Source organism: Desmodus rotundus, chromosome 3 (genome assembly GCF_022682495.2).
Source record: "Desmodus rotundus isolate HL8 chromosome 3, HLdesRot8A.1, whole genome shotgun sequence".
In the NCBI taxonomy this organism is placed as follows: Eukaryota; Metazoa; Chordata; class Mammalia; order Chiroptera; family Phyllostomidae; genus Desmodus; species Desmodus rotundus.
The window spans coordinates 186,843,797-186,861,355 of NC_071389.1; the positions used below are offsets into that span (position 1 = coordinate 186,843,797).

General features: G+C 39.2%; 2 protein-coding genes across 4 annotated transcripts in view; both read right to left on the reverse strand.

The window, feature by feature from the left end:
- Positions 1-3,293, reverse strand: part of WASHC3 (WASH complex subunit 3) — a 38,951-nt gene extending 35,658 nt beyond the window's left edge. Inside the window, exons 1-2 of one of the 2 annotated variants that reach the window (XM_024579510.3) lie at positions 3,087-3,293; positions 2,428-2,526 (exon numbers count right to left, since the gene is read on the reverse strand). In XM_024579510.3, the coding sequence (XP_024435278.1) occupies positions 2,428-2,526; positions 3,087-3,137 (150 nt within the window). In that variant the 5' untranslated portion in view covers positions 3,138-3,293. The remainder of the gene's footprint in view (positions 1-2,427; positions 2,527-3,086) is intronic. The other variant, XM_024579509.3, reaches the window with a different exon arrangement.
- Positions 3,294-14,840: 11,547 nt separating this feature from the next.
- The window catches only part of NUP37 (nucleoporin 37), a 41,983-nt gene continuing 39,264 nt past the window's right edge, over positions 14,841-17,559 (reverse strand). For both annotated transcript variants that reach the window (XM_024579475.4, XM_045187070.3), the window contains exons 8-10: positions 17,133-17,183; positions 15,636-15,729; positions 14,841-15,099 (exon numbers count right to left, since the gene is read on the reverse strand). In XM_024579475.4, coding sequence (XP_024435243.2) covers positions 14,986-15,099; positions 15,636-15,729; positions 17,133-17,183 — 259 coding nt within the window. In that variant the 3' untranslated portion in view covers positions 14,841-14,985. The remainder of the gene's footprint in view (positions 15,100-15,635; positions 15,730-17,132; positions 17,184-17,559) is intronic.

The window sequence follows — 17,559 nt, forward strand, 5'->3', positions numbered from 1 at the left end:
AAAATGATTAAAAACCCAGTCAGTATTCTAGGTCTAAGTCTGAGTCAGAATAACACATCTGACTGCCCTGTTTATAGTGTACATCTGACTTTACAATTCACGATAAGGTTACATTTCTGCTGAGTTTTTTCTGCAATACGCATAGAACTTGCACTGTGCCCCTCTCCCCCATTTAAATTTGCAGTATCTATAAGATTTTGCTGATTAGGGCCAGAATAGAAATGCTTACTGGGGATTTGTGAAGGAAGAAGAGATGACCCTAAGTAACTCTGTAAGTTGGGTCTGATTCAACTACTTTCCTTTCTGTGTTCTAACTTCTCTCCTATCCTGGTTCCAGTCATTAAAGTTACAAAGTAGCCTGGTATCCAGAAAGCTTTTAAAAAGTCAAGTTCTTTACTTTTCTCTTTGTTATTTAGAGTACTCTTGAGAGAACTCTAAAAACCAGTTTAGTGATGACAAGCACCCCAAAAATTTATTTGAAATTTAATGTCAGGTTTGGTTTAGCAGTGACTGAAGTTGCTACAGTTTCAGTTTAGTTCAAACCAGGTTATGTGATAAAAAGAAACAACGATAAAAAAAAAAGAGAACTGGTCCTCCCCCTACCCCAGTCCACTTCCAGTTAAATATAACAGAATAGTGAGACATATTTGCTTTTTCCAGTTAATAGCTCAGAGTTAGAATCCCAGCTCTGCTACTTCAAGCTGTGTATGGGAAAATTAGAGCAGCTACTGAAGCTATAAATACTATGGACTCAAATATATGTTGAATGAATGAATGGATGACTAAGCAAATGATTTAAAGCACTCTACATCTTGGTTGCTGTATTTCTAAAAGAGAGGAAACTGGACCTCTACCAAAAGGCTGGGCTGTGATGAGTAAATACATGTAAAGCACTTACAACAATGCCTAGCACAGAATAAGCACACAATAAATATTAGTTTTTGTCATTACACCAAGCAAACAGCCCACAGCTATATCCAAACTGCTGAAATACAGATTGTAAAAAATGAGTTACAGTCAAACTAGATTATCATTAAGGATAAAAAGGCAATAAACATTTATATTTCATGACTTTTTGTTCCAGTTTTGTGTCTAGAGTTCAAGGAAGAACTAGGGAATAATGAAATAGTCAAAACAGTTGAGGGGAAGTTGAAGAGGAACAGAAGGGGAAAAAAAATGAATCGCGAGGCTCTGATAATTCATAAGCAGTCGTTAAGTAAGAGATGAGTATTGTAAACAGCACTCACTCCTAAGGAAGTGAAAATCGTTAGGCACCACTACGGTGGTGAGGGACTATCACTGGCCCAGAGCAGCCCAATCAAGTTGCTTTCATAGGTGTATTTCCTGGTTGTTCTTGGTTTTATTTTTTAACTGGCAATCAGAAGTACAGGGATGGAGTATTTGCTCCTCTATGCTAACAGCTCTGGAATAGTCTCTCTGTAGATACTTCTCCATCCTACCCTGACATAACAAACGAAGGAGTAAATCCTGGGTAACTGCTTTTTAGCCAGTCAATGCCATATCCCACTTACAGAGGCAGCACTGCAAGATAAAATCCAGGGAAGCAAGCCCCTAGTCTCCGGGCCTGTTAGATAAAATACACTGAATTGAGTATCTTACTCCATCAGTTATCATTTCACTTCCTTTATGCTTAGAAGACAGAAGAGATTTGATAACTAGACAAAAACAGCAGCTGGAATCTACAAGTGAAAACAGTTTTCTTGTCTCCATGCAATTTTTATTAATGACAATACATCTAACAAAAAGTCTACTTGCTAAGGCTATACTTATATTAAATATGATGCAGAATGAACGGAATACTGTTTATTTAATTTGCTCACCTGTGAATTATCGAATCTTACCCCTTTCTCCTTTCTTAAACCCAATTTCAACCCATTTCCTCCCCACTTTCTTTTTGCCTGTATTTTTTTAAAGACTGGGATCCCTGAATCTGGCACTTAATCCTTAATTGGATACTTAATCCTCACTTCACAAGTCATTTTTTGCAGACAGTATTTTTATTTCCACAATGATATTTGATGCCAATGTTATATTTCTAGGCTAACTTCTTTAACCATTTTTTGATTAAGGAATGCATAATAATTTTAATATAAACTAAAATAATGTGTACCTGAAAATGTAAATCTTTGGGGTAAGAGAAACAGCCGATGTGAAAATAAAAAATGCTTTCAACTGTGATATTTTGGAATTCCTTTTGTTCTCTTTAATCACAATAAGACTTCCTGAAATAGTTCACAAAGTCCTCTGAAAAATTCAGCGGAGTTAGATTTAAAGTTTGTTAATATAGTAACTGAGGGACAAGGTCATGGTTATGGGAATAGACTGTGTGATTGTTTTACTCATTTGCTGCCTTCAAAAGTGCAGTGGTTTCCAGGCTGCTCATTAAAGTACTGTCACAGGACCTACCTCCTCACAAACCGTAGAAAAGCGGTTGAGGAACTGTATAGTGTGCACCACAAACTGGTTTAGAAATGCCACCGTTCTTTTCTGTTGAATAGCTGGCACCTGTTATGTAAAAGAAATACGTAACTCAAACAGGAGGAACATACACTGTGCAATCCCTCCGATATTAATAACAACGGGCGTTTTGCTGTGGGATGAGTCCCTTGAAGTACTTTGAAGGACACTTGTTTTCCTAAACGGTGTGGGGGGGGTTCCAAAGATGATACAGGCTGCAAAAGTTCCACAATGGGTTCTAGATTCACAAGTAAGATCTTGCCGGGAAACACAACACACATAAAACACACAAAAAACTTCCGGGCCGAATGAAGGAGGTAGTGTTAGAGGGAGCTACCGGCCCCTGTCACCAGTGAGTCACCCTTGAGCAGGCAGACTCGTGACACGGGAAGCGAAGGCTGGGAGAGGCATACTGAGCCTTTAAACAGCTCTGGAGGGTCCCCTTTTTACGGTGAACTGTGAGGCTCTCCCACCCGCGGCCGGCAGAGGAGAAGCCCGGGGTCAGGGGCAGGATAGGGCTGCGGGAGAGGGGGTCTCCCTGGAAACCGGGCGTCCCTCCGCCATCCTCCTCCCATTTCACCGGAAGTCCAAATTCTTCTTTTACAAACCTTGGTCAGGTCTATGCCTGACCCCATGAGAGGAAGCCCGTCCTCATCCATCTCCTCAGCGGGCGGGGTACCCAGGGATCACCCACAAACCCCTCCCCAACGCAGCCCATCCGACTCCGCATTAACGTTGGAATGTCTCCCCAAGTCCCCGCCTCTTGGGCCCTTCCCACCGGAAGGAAACGCCTCCATTCGCCAATCACGAGGCGGTTATGGGAGAGCCCGTCCCGTCGCATAGCATTCTGGGACTGGTAGTTCTAGGTCCAGATTGTAAAGTCTGATGAAGGGGCACAAGGTGGAGTGATGCTGAGGTTCTAGTAGTAAAATCTTTAAGATGTGGCAAAAAGGAAAAGTAAAACATAGCGTCCCTTTGTGGTTATCCTTACTTAGTCCTGTCTGTTATATAAATAACTCATGCGTTAATCAGGTCATTTGTTAATGAAATATGTATATATTTTCCTACTGCTAAATACCCTATACTCTGCTAGGCCCCATGGGGAATACAAAGATTGAATCACATTAAGACTTTCGTGCTTTAAGTCTTGAAGGAGAAAATAAAACTTGTTTCCAAAAGACTTTAAAACATAAAATAAAATGTCAAGTGCTACTTGGGAGGCAGAAAAGTGATGGAAATGATATCCACTTAGAGAGATCATGAAAAAGGCGCAACGTACACCTGGAAAGAACTTTGCATCTGGGATTTGAACATCTTGGTTCAGATTTTGACTGCGCAGTCTACCAGCTATTGGATGTAGGACAGGTCACCACACCAAAAGTTGAATCTCTTTTACCAGGTACCAAGCAAGATGCTTAGTCCTGAAAAGATGAAGAAAATAGTCTCTGTGGTCCAGAAGCTTATAGTCCAGGGCAAACATAGAGCCTGGAAGTGCTACATCTAGGCAGAAATGCAAATACTGAGAAAGTCGTGCGCATGCGTACAGATGTCAGTGCACACCCACGCAGGTGCAAAGTGCTCTGGCACTGTAGGTAAAAGGTGCTCCTAAATCTGATGAGAAAACCAGAGAAGGTAGCTTTTTAGCAGGCCCTGGAATGCGATTAGCCAGTCAGACAATTTTGGTGGAACACAGTACAAAGGCATAGAGGTATGGGGGAATATGGTATGTAGGGGAGGGAAACGGTTAACTGTTAGGTTCTATTGAAGCAAAAAAAATCCCAGAAATGGAGAATGGTTGCAAAGGAGGCAGAAGTAGACAGCTCATTAAGCTCAATAGCTCATTAAGGCCCTTTTATGCCAGATTTGATCCTGTAAGTCCATGCTTCTCTGAAGTGTGAAAAATTATTTGGGAGTAGGTGGTACTTCTTACAATGCACATTCTTGGAATCACCGTTAGATAAACAACCAGGACCGATGGGAATGAGTCTAGAAATCTGCATTTTAACCAATTTTCCTTCCCACCCCCAATTATTCTGAACCAAAAGGTTAAAAAATTACTTCTATAGGTGATGGGAGCCATTAAAAAATTCTGAGCAGAAGAGTGACATGATTCACACTTGTAGAAAGGCTACACAATGCCTAGCACATAGATGTGTAATAAAAGTGGAAACAGAAAAGTTGAGAGTATTTGTACACATAGAAATGGGAAGTAGAAGTGAGGAAGGATAGGAATCCATTTAAACACACATGTTTTCATGTCTATAATTATGTCTAAATAATCTCTTCATATCTATAATTGAATATTTCACTTTTACTTTTCATTATCTATTGAACACCTTCCATGTTCTAAATACTGTACTAGTGCGACAACTATAAAAAAGATAAACACTGTGACAATTCTAGGCAACTGTATTTTACATTTTGTTTTTCACCTGGATAAAGTCCATACAAGAAGGAAATTTTTCAATAGTATACATTCCTTGGGGCAAGGATTATCTTCTTATGATTCCTCAGGTAGTACCAGCCACTCTGATTTCCAATGAATAATCATTAATAATTTTAACACAGTTTTGAGGGCTTACCATGATCTAAGATTGTACCTGGCATTAAAGAACTATTCATCCAAAGATATTCCCTACTATGTGCCAAATACACTTATATGAACCTGGGACACAGCAGTAAACAGAACAGACAAAAATTCTGCCTTCATTAAGGTAAATGGATAATAAATAAGTGAACAAACAGGTATTAAGTAGCTCATGATCAGGGTAGGGAGGGAGAAAAATGAAAAGAGATTAATAGCTGAGAGATAAAGAGATAAAGGCTAGGCTACAGTATGCCCCAAACAGGAGCTCGTAGCTCAGATTGTTGAAATCAGGCACAGCTTCTTGGAGGAGCTGATGTCTTAACTGAATTTTGAAGACATAAAAGTTAGCAAGGTGAAGAAGGGGGAGGAGCACTTCACAAAGAGGAACAGAATGTACAAAAGTACTAGGATTTGCACCCCAGAGATCTGCATGCTCCAGACAAGAGCACCCTTTCCCCAGCCTTCACACCACCTTTGGTAGGAGTGAAGGCTACCAGTTATTCTTTCGTGAACCTGCCTGCTTCTGCTCAGCTTCTCACCTCCTCCTCTACTACCACTCTGTGCCCTCAGACCTTCACAATTAGTCCCAAACTCCCAAGTCCTCCCTCATCCTTCAGACTCTCAACTTCTTACGACTTTCTGCATCACCTTTTCTGACCACTCCCCAACTCCTAGGCCCTTCCTCTAGGGTTTGAGATTTGGGTCATTAGCAAAAGCCTAATGTTTCAACCTCTTTGATTACTTTCCTCTTCCAACTGAAGTGTAACTGTTGAGGGTGCAGCATCCTGTTCAACCTGTGGTTCTTTTCTCACCCCCGCTCCTACACTAGTAGGCCAGGAGGAGGGGTAGGTGTTTCCTTTGCTTCTCCTTGCTTGCAGATCATTGTCTCTCCTCTCCCCATAAAAACACCCCCCGAGTCTGAGTTTATGTTATCAGATACAAGATGATATCTTGTAGCAGTCATCTCTAGTCTCCTGGGTTACTACCTCGAAGTTCTTAGTTTTTGGCTCACAGCCAGTTTCTAACACTACTCCTGTAATTCTCGGGGTTTGCGTATCTACAGAGATCATCTTTCTGGTATTCTGATCAATCGATTCTTCCAGCTCTCCTCCAGTGATCTTGTCCCCTACCCTCATCGTTTCAGGCAACTTTTTAATTGTTCTGACTTTCGGAACTTCACTCAGAAAGTTGGGTTGTAGGCTTATATCCTCTAGGCTGGAAACTGGACCCCTCTCTAGAAAGCTACTTTAAGAGATTCAAAGATATTTACAGTTTGGGGAGCCCCAACAGAACAGCAGGTAGCCTAATGAGGGGGTTGGGAAAAGGCCTCAGTTGCATTTATACCCATGAGTTTTATTTTTAAAGTTTAAATAGTATTTTACTGTTTATGATATTACCGTTCCCCAATTTCCCCCCTTTGCCGCCCTCCACTCAGACCCCCGCCCCCTGGGCAATCCCCACACCGTTGTCCATGTCCATGGGTCATGTGTGTATACATGTTCTTTGGCTCCTATATTTCTTAAGCTGTCCTTTACATCCCCATGACTATTCGTTAACTGACAATTTGTACTTCTTTTTAAAAAATTTCATTTTTAGAGAGAGGGGAAGGGAGGGAGAAAGAGGGGGAGAGAAACATCAGTGTGTGGCTGCTTCTTCCACGCCTGTCACTGGGGGCCTGACCCGAAACCCAGGCATGTACCCTGACTGGGAATTGAACCAGACACCCTTTGCTTCACAAGCCGGTGCTCAATCCACTAAGCCACACCAGCCAGGGCCCAATTGTATCTCTTAATCTGTTCACTTTTCCCACCCCTCTCCCAACTCTGCTCCCATCGGGTAACCATTGTACCCATGGATTTTAATATATGCAGGTGACTAAGTGACAACACAGAGAGGCTGATGACATTGAAAGAATATTGCTTACGTTTCCCAAGAGAGTGGGGCAAGCCATGCCACACAGGGCCATAGGGGAAACACTAGGTTTTGGTTTGGAGGCAGACAGCAGGAGCCGGGAAAGCCTAGGCAGTCTTTTTGGGGATTTTTTTCCCCCCTTGGGAAAGGCAAGGCCAGGCAAGGCAGGGCAGGGGAAACAGTTGAAGACTGGCTAGTGTGAATGATTCTGGAGGTCTTTGGAGCATAGGGGCTGCCCCTAGCTATCTGTGCCTCGCTCTTGGTTGATTTAGGGCAGGGGAAAATACTAGCTTGGTGTATGAAAAGTTAGATAAGGTAGTTGGGGGTACAGGTACCCTTGCTTTTAAAAGTTCTTGTTATGCCACTTGGCTAACAGAAAGAAATTCAAAGACGATTTTAACTTTTGTGTAAAAAGGCAAAAAAAGAAAATAATGTTGTTTGTTTTGCAGGGAACCAATAGGGCACCCCCAGCATCCAAGGGTGGCTCCACCAAGCTCCTTTTCCGGGGAACAACACTCAGCATCTCAGCATCATCAAGCCACAGCTTTGAACTGTCTGTGCCCATCTGTGCTTCTCTCACGTATTCTGTGCATCCCTTAGTGTGAGATGTCCTACGGTATCAAAAACCAAACCAGAACAACAAAATAAACCCAAACAACACCTAAGAGAGCTCAAAAGGGTGTCACATGTAGCATAAAACTGGACCTAATTAAGCATTTGGGTCACTGTGAACAAAATAAAGGCATTGTGTGTGCGCTGAACTTTGGGCCCAAGAATGCGCAGAAACTTTTCCATATAAATCCATGGTAACTGCTCCTTCATTTCACACCATTTCAGCCTATAAAAGAGTGTTAGTAGGAACACTCTCCTTTCAGAAAGAGGAAACCTATAATGGGTCAGGCACTGGTTGGTTTGCATATAAAAATGTGCTTAGAAGTAAGTTGTTTTATTATCTTTAGGAATTAGCTAGCCCTGGGAGAGATTACCCCCCTGGGCCACAAATGCCAGATGGTCAAGAATATAGAAAATAAAAAATATGGTTAATATAATGGGTCCTGTAATGAATGGATGCCTAAAAGACAAATACGAAATCTAAGAAAACACACTCACCTTGCATACGTGAACTTTCAGGTAATGTGTCCAGTAAGGCACCTCTCTCCTGAATCTAGGGTCACATTCAATTTCTCAAGAAGGGATCTCAAGGGAAGGAGTAGCTGCCTGGCTATGCAAGAGAGGGGGAGGACATGTGGGGGTGATCTGATCATTCTTCATCCAGACTCCCCACCAAATCTGTTTTTGTAACCCCTGAAACACTCCGCCCTCTCCCTCTTCAGAGGGACTGATGACCCAAGAAATCCACTTATCTTCTTTCCTGCCTTAGAAGATGATGCCATTCTCTCCTTTTAATCCTTATACTGCTCCTTGCTCTCACCACTACTTTAGTATCTAGCGCATGTGTATCTTTACCTTTTAGTGACCATGTGGTACTGCCAAACTCTTTGTACTTCCTTTGTGGTCAGAGACCGGTGTCCGTTTCTTTAAGTTCCTTTACAACATCATACAGCTGTGCACATCATGGAGAGTTAAAAGCCATATATTTTTAAGTTAAGAATTTATAACAGTGAACTATTTATCATGGAAAATAAAGGGGAAAATGTCACTCAGTCACTCTTCTTCGAAGTAACCATCCCCATCCTTATAGAGGCATATCATTTTATTTTAAATCCACAAAGCGAGATTTCTAACCCCTTGGTGGGGGTATAAATGAGGTAGGTCTCAGTCCGAAGTCTTTGCTTAGCTTTGTATACTCTATAGCACTCTGTCCTCTTCACAGAATAACCTTCTCCTTATTAAAAAAAAAAAAAATTGCAGCAAATGATGCCACTATCAGCTGCTTCTAATTAACCTCCTCTGGCTGTTTCAGTAAATGACTCAGCACCTGGACTTCTTAAAGCGGTCAGGTTTTTTTGAATCACAACCACATAAAATCACTTAACACTACCCTGAAAGTTCAACATCAACTTTTGGTCCTGTAGCCCTGTTTCTAGAGTCCAAAATGATCATGTTAGAACCTTTGCTATTACTCTTTAAAAAAATGGGCCAGGAGGTGTGAGCCAGTCAGTCTAGGAAAGTGATTCACAATATTTTCCAGTATGAGAAGCCCTTAATAGAACAAAATGTTGAGGATCCCCAGATGATTGTGGTTTGATATTGAATATTCATTGAATGAGCACATACATATTGTTGAGGATTTCAAATGGGAATATTAAATGGAAATGGTGAACTATATTGGGAAACTCATCTTAAAATCGCAAATTTTTAATTCGAAGTTAGTATTTCACACCTTTTTATTTTCCAGGCTAGGGTCTACTGTTTCCCTACAATAGATCCTGCCTTAGAAAATCTTGCCTCTCATATATCATAGAGGCAGGGATGGTTCAAGTATTCCGGCTTTCATCTGAACTTGAGCCAAACCAGGGGTCACATGCTAGGTATTGAGATGACAGGCACATCTTGATATAGCTGGGAACTTTTTAACCCTCTCGAGGTTCATGAATGGGATCTTCCAAATCCACTCCTTCTGAAGTGGAGGGAAGGGTTCTTTGGCAGATTCATTCTTCCTACCTGCTAATGGTGTTTGGGTGGGGTTGGCGAGGAAGAGGCAGATGGCAGGACACCCGACGTCCACGTCTGCTAGGATTTACGTGGGTAAGTTTGATTTTGGAGACGTCTATATTATCTCAGGACTCCAGGAAGTCACGGCTTCAAAGGGAAAAAAGGATTTTGATGGTGGTAAGATGTATATAATATTGACAACCCCTTGCACATTCTTCCAGTTATTTGCCATGAATAGGAAGGGAGCAATGATCCAGGGTTTTGTAAAAATTATATACACATGTGAATACATCTTAAGTTACTGCGGCAAGTGAGTGGAATGCTGGGGAAAAGAATAGGCCAAAATCACTGAAAGGATTCCAGAACGGCTCTATGGGCTTGGGGGTTAAGTATTTGTAGCAGTAAGACCTGAGATACAGCTGAATACATGACCAGGTCCTATACTTGCTCAAAATCAAGTGCCAGGGAAATCTTACTGGAGCGCCACAGATTTCAATGAGGGATACACACAGATGTTCTCCTTGGTACGGGCGTTTTTGGAGAGCGATGCATCATTAGCTGTTCACAACACAGCTTGAGGCTCCAGTGTCCAACTCTCAGGAGAACCAGCCCTACAGAACATTTGGCAAAGTATTTAAAATTCCAGAGAATATAAATCTTAATTTTTAAAAAATGTTGTAGGCTGGAAACCAAAGTGAGCTATTATATGATAATTATAATAAAATATCTGAGTGATTTTAATTGTAATAAACAAACACCTAGTTCTCATTAGTATAAGAAGGAACTAGCAATTAGCCAAGGAAACATTAAATTAAGAAAACAGGTAGAAAGTTCTTTAAAAAATAACATGTTGGTCTGGTGTAAACTTAATATTAGCTAAGAAAGTCATTTTACAGTTACAGTCTAAGTAAAAATGAACCAAAATGAACTACTTTGTTTAGTCTTTCTTATCACTGTGGTACAATTTATCACTAGCTGCCTCTGGCTTACTTTAAGAGTTAGTTGTCTGGGGCTCATTTCCTTTATACACTGTCTCAAAAATAGAGATTTCCTAAAACGTTATTAGAGAGCTCTTACTCAAGATGGTTGCAGAGATTAACCTTAATTTTAGCCAGAGTCTAATCTTGTCTGAATTTGGCTCAATGATAGGACAACAGTTGTGTTTATAAAAAGGATCAAAGTTTTATGTTTAACCACCTTTAGAAAAAGATATCAGCAGCATTTATTGCATTTTATTACAGAGGAAGGAAACAGGTACTCATCTCAATACAGCACTAAAAACGCAGTTGGTGGAAATGCTTATTTCATCTATCTTTAAATCTGTCGAGTTACTCAAATTGCTTGCAAAGGCTGAGAAAACCTGGTGTCGTCCCCTTTAACTTACCATAGTTTATATGAATTTTATTGGTCTATATAAGTGTTATAAGCTCTTAGGTAGAGTATTCTGTTAAAAATTAGTTGAGAAGGCAAACAGCTCTGTAAGAAAGACATAGGTTAAACAGAAATAAGTTGATCCAGGGAAATTTCCAAGCAAATGTAACTTGATCCTACATAAGGGCCACAGTTGTTTTTACTAAGGTAGTTCAAAGAACACTGAAAAAGGCAGAAAGTAGATTCAATGCTTTTGTATTTCCCAGGAATTCTGTGTCCACGCATGCAAAAAAATCGGTTACACTGAGTTTGAGTACTGGATATGTCGTGCAATATGTATTCATTTCCCCTTTTGTGAAGTGAGATCCTCAAAGCTGATATCCTAATTATTTTGTTGTTACTGTGATTTGTTAAATGGTTGCTATACATTTTTTAAGATTTTATTTATTTATTTTAGAGAGAAGGAAAGGGAGAAAGAGAGGGAGAGAAACATCTATGTGTAAGAGATACATAGATCAGTTGCCTCTCACACACCCACAACTGGGGCCCTGGCCCACAACCCAGGCATGTGACCTGACTGGGAATCGAACCAGTGACCTCTTGGTTCACAGGGCAGCACTCAATCCACTGAGCCACATCAGCCAGGGCAGTTGCTATATATTTTAAAGTCATGTTAATTATAACAACAAAAGGACCCATGTTTTAAAGGGCGTATTTCTTTAAATGTATAATTAGAAACGCATGTTAGCTGTTTTGAAAACTTTTTCCAATGCCTGTTAAAATAAATGTTTTTGAATCAGCAAGGTGTTAGATTAAAGAAACAGAGTGTTCTTTCCTGTCCCTGTTACTGAGCACACCAACAACTTGCTAACAATACACTGGAACAAAATGCTGCTTCTGAGGACTTGACCACCTTCTCATGAGGCTATGTGGAAATGGACCATCATAATGGTAACTTTTACTTTGAAAATTTTATTTGGGTTCAGAACTAAGGCTATTACTAGTATGGCATAAAGCTGGATTAAATTGAGTTTAACTTTTTGAGCTACAAAAAACATGGGGAATAAGCTGGAGCAAATACTTTTTCTCTCCTCAGAAATTAAGTCTTGGGCACAGTACTGTCTCATAACTTCCCAATCAGCATTTCTGGGATAATGTCAGATTTTGGACAATTACAAAAAACCAGACACAAATGTGCAAACCAGATTTCAATTTCTTCTCCACTGACATGAGATTTAAAACAGCAACAGGAACATTTCTAAGTCAGTGTTAATATGCAGTCGCAAATTACCAAAGAAAGAAACAAATTGGAGTGCATGGGTGTGCGATTTTGTGTTTTGGCATGGGAGAGACATTGAAATATTCACGATGTACAAGCCAAATCATAAAAATAAAATGGGACTTATGATCCCATCATTTTGAAAAAGTAGGATTTAGTTCTGACATCTTGCAGATTTGTGATATCCTGACTTTTGCTTCAAGAGTCCTAAATAATACAAGTTTTAGAACATAAGTACAACTTCTTTTTTCTTTTCACAGTGTTTGTAAGTGAAGCAATCCTGAGGAAAACTTAATTGCAACAAAAGAAAAACCATCTTAGGCATATTTATAAACACGGAAAAACTAAAACTTACTGGGACACACACACAGATCTCATGTTATTTATCAGGGAGATGTGATGACCAATAGCTAATTCCCAATCAAACATTTCTTCCTTAGTCTAATTTAAACATAGTTTACTGAGAACAAAGTTTACTAAGGAAAAAGAATATCATTACACCATTTAAAGAAACTGTATACACAAAGTTTAAACAAAGTAGAAATTGGAAAATTGTTGCATAGCTTGTATGTAGGATCTAAAAGAAAAGGCTACAGTTGTCAATGCTTACTAGGGTAAAATGTGCACCGTTTCTGAAACTAAGAGTCAGGATCTCTCTCTCATTTGTTAAGAATGTCGTATCTCAGAGTCACCGTACTAACTTACAAACGGAAACTGCCTGCCTCTCTTCAGCTACTGTGTTTGCCTGGCCACCATGGGTTATCCTTCTTCTAACAGACAGCAGTCCGACTGGGTAATTCCATCAGGACACTTCTATATTTGGGTAAGCCCTTATTCCGGAGAATCCATATCCTAGATAACTAAGCCCAATATACTCACCCCTCCAATCTCCATCCCTAAACACTACCCACTCAATACCTAAGTCAACTTTTCTAAGTACAACACAATTTTCGAGTACACTGGTCTAATTTGTCACTTCAGGATGTATCCCTTATTTTTGGAATATATCCTGAAATGACAAATTCTTACACATTCTTTGGCTTATCCTGAGATTAGGGCTCTGTCCCATCACAGAGGCTGTTGATGGGAATCAGGCCAAAATTCTCTGCCCTTTGGCCTTTTAAGTTCAAAGTCTGCTCAGGAAGGGGTAAATGAAACTATTTCTTATTATTTGGTACTAATATTTTACTGTATCAAATAATTGACATGGAAATTGCTATACTATGTAATTTTTCATTTGTACTTTAAGTCATATAACAGTTTATACCAAACATATACATGATTACAAAACTTCACAAAAATTTTTAAAATACCTGTAACATTTCCTTACCTCTTAAAGATAATTTTCTTGATTCTATAAGATACTTATTATAAGATATCTTATGAATATAGAACTTGAGTAAAATTATTTATTTGCATTATTAATTAGAAGAAAATTCCAATTCCTCAAAAATGAGAACTATACATCTCTGATATAAAGTAATACCTAAAAATCCCTGAACTGTGTGGCAGACACTTGTTAGGTATATTTATTCACTTTTACTTAATCCTCAAAGTAACCGTATGAAACGCTGACTGCTTTCTGTTTTAGAGGAGGGAATGCAGCTCTAGTGAGGGCATGACCTCACACGTATGCAGTGTGTGTAGGAATTTATTTAACCCCATGTCAGACTGACAAGCAGCAGCCCAAGCTCCCACTCCTCTGACCCCATGACGGTGTGTCACAAACACACGGTGGGTGACTACTTTACGTAACTTCGATTTCAGTGAGCTTCGAGATGGTGAGTACAGTTCTTTTGCCACTAGATGTCATCTCAAAAACATTTAAATTTCTTGATAAGAATGGTGAAAATTCATAAAAGGCAAAGGCTGTTAAAAGGTATCAAATAGTAAGTCATGTTCAAGTTAAGCTTTATCCCACATACCAGGTGTTTCCAGAAGGTGAAGATGTATAGTTGAAAGTAATTTGCATGTAGTAAATCAATAGGGTTGAGCAACACAATCAGTCACATTTTTTAAGGAATTAAATTTTTTCATGTTAAATTGAACAATAACCTTTAGTAATTTCTAAAAAAGTTCTAAAATTCCTACACATAACAGATTGCTAAAAAACGCACACACACACACTCATTCAACCACTTCCAGAGTAACACTGAAAGACCCTTTCATCCTTTTGTAAATATTTGTTACTGAGAATTAAGAAAACAGCATATTTTTAAAGTATAGAGCAGGGGTGTCAAACTCATTTTCACCGGGGGCCACATCAGCCTCGCAGTTGTCGTCAAAGGCTGAATGTAGAGCTCCTTGCCCCCAGTTAAGGAGCAGTTACATTTATACAGTCCTGAAATTATATCTGGCCCTTTGTAGGCAACCGTGAGGCTGATGCGCGCCCCCCACCCCGGTGAAAATGAGTTGGACACCCTGGTATGGAGGATAGGATATACTTTGGATAATACTGTGATAAATTCAAAAGCATTATGTTTCCTTAGTCACCTCTTTTCTGGAGCTGCTGAGTCAATTATAATCTTAAGAGATGAATAAAAAACATACATACATACACACACATGTGCACACACTAAACAGAGTAGAAAAATAACATTTCAAACCATCGACATTTTATTTAACAAAAACAACTGGGACATTTCTAGAGCTTACGGAGTATTTGATATAAAAATAAGGAATTCTCCAGAATATATACTAAAAATACAAAGCTTATAGATCTAAACTAGACAGAAAATTTATTTCACATTTCAGTTACCCAGAACAACAGCTTATGGTCTCCTCCAACTACACACAGAGGGAGAGTTCTATGCCAGGAAAGGCCAGATCCAACGGCGACAGAACCAATGAGGATGGGCTGTAAGAGAAGTAAAAAATTAAAGAAGCCAATCAATCACCAAAGTTGATAAACAAAAACTACCCTTCAAAAATAAAAATGCATTAATACACTGGCTTTATTTATAGCCGAATTAAAAAATATGCTCCCTCATAGGTGAAATATGCATATGCATTAATATGCATTATATGCAATAACATGCATTATTATTTGCTTGCAGTTGGCTGGAATGAAGGATACAAATAATCTATGAATAACTGGTGCAGCCCGGAGTCAAATATTTTTGCAGCCTAAGCCAACTGAGCAAGCAAAATTATTATATTTAAGTGAAGAAGGAAATACAACAGAAGAAATAAAATGCTTCTTATATGAGTATTGACAAAAAGTCCATTACCACTGGTGATTTAAACATCAAAAAATGCCTTTTCTTTCCAATTTAATCAGATAACAGACATTCATAAATATCTTTAGTTACACATTACAAATTTGGGAGCTTTAAGTGGAAAAGTAAAAAGCACAAGTTTACAAACATATGCCACAAACCATCTCCACATTACCTGAGGGTGTCCTAAATGATGAATTTGGAACTGGCTTGCCATTTTGCCAGGATAACCAGTGGTGGCAAACAAGTACTCATTAATTGTGGACCACCTAAGGAAAAAAAGGGTAAAAATAAGTATAGTATCTTACAGATAACTATAACCTTTTCTGAGACAGGCTATTTCTTTTTTGCACAAAATGATTTTATAACCCTAAGTTTGTTAATAGGGCTTTAAAACTGGACTAGGAATTCCAGGGAAGTTAACTGTATTTTCTCATTCCGTGAATGTTTATTAAATGCTTATTGTGTGCCACTTAGTTAAGTTCCAAAGTTACAGGAGGTTAGCAGTTCCCTTTTTATAACCAAAGGGCTGACAGTGTGGCAGGACACACAAACAAGGTGTCAGACTGGCATACACAGGTCTCCACAATGTAAGAGAACACATTTAATGTGGGATGAGGCTGTGATGCCTGGAACTCTAGAGGTGGTCTTATCACCATGAAGCAACAAGCCCAAAGCCTTGTCACTGAAGATGTCAGAGGGCAAAGTCGGAACTCTTGATGAAACTGGTGAGCTACTAAACCAATCCTGAGACTGTCTCCTCCAGACTTCTTGTATGTGCCACAGTTCATTGATTTTAAAATGTATATTTACTTACATCTCTAAAATCAGGAAGCATCTTACAGTTTATGGCATTCTTACATTTAATTGAATATTAGATTTGATGCCATACAGCATATAATAACTGTTCTGGTTTTAGACTCTATTAGTAAGTTTTCCTGTCATTTGAAGCTGAAAGCATCCTAAAGACTATACTGTGCAATGGAATATTGTGCAAAAGTGAATGAAAAACAACGAAGTAGATATGTACTGTATTTTTTGGACTATAAGATGCACCGGACCATAAGACACACCTAGGTTTTAGAGGAAAATAAGGAAAAAAACCCTGCTCCACCACCACTGACACCCCCCCCCCCCACCAAGCAAGCCAGGTAAGCTACATTCGGACTATAAGATGCACCCCATTTTCCTCCAAATTGTAGGGGGGGGTTGGGGTCGGGGAAGTGCATCTTATAGTCTGAAAAATATGGTAAGTTAGTTTAAGCAAAAAAAAGAGCAAGATGCAGAAATATAATATCTAGCATGTTCTTATTTAACACAAAATAGTTTATAAGTATAAATATTGGTCCACCTACATTTTATATCTTGATCCGTACAAAAATAAGAAAGCATACGCTCCAGATTGTGGGGGTGGTATTCATACAGTGGCAACAGATTTTGTGTTTTTAAAAATTTTTTAAAAAACACTGGAAAACAATCACTCCTTTGCCTAAGCCAAAAGCAAAAACTTAGGTAAACAAAATAGCCATTTATAAAAATATCAGAGGAAAAAAAGACAATCCCCAAACATTCAAACAAACAAAAACCCAGAGCAAGGGAGCGCTTTGGGAAAGTATTCCCAGTGGTGCACAGCATGAACAAAGTATATAAAAAAACCAAATTATAACTTTACCTAAATACGCAGGCTCGATCCACATGGACAGGTCTCTTAACTTGAGGGTAACTAGAAGATAGTATTTTGGATTTTATGAATTATGTGCTGATCTCAAGTAGAAGAATTTAAATTACAGTTTAAAAGGTGTATTCTTTTTAAAGGATACAATATCCAATATACTTAAACTATGACAAAATTCCAAATAAGGATTAAAATAGATGAAATATGATAAAGAAATAAGCATGATGTAGAACCATCAGAAAACATGATCATTTAACAGGGTCGGTGTTTTTCTTCTTCTTTTTTCAACATTAGCAAACATTACTCAGATCAAAGATTTCCTCCTCTGCGCTGCTGTTTCAGGGTTATACTCGAAGTAAACCTGCAAAGCACAGATGCCCATCTCTGTTATCTCAAAGTCAGAGCTCTGGCCCTTCTGCAGGAG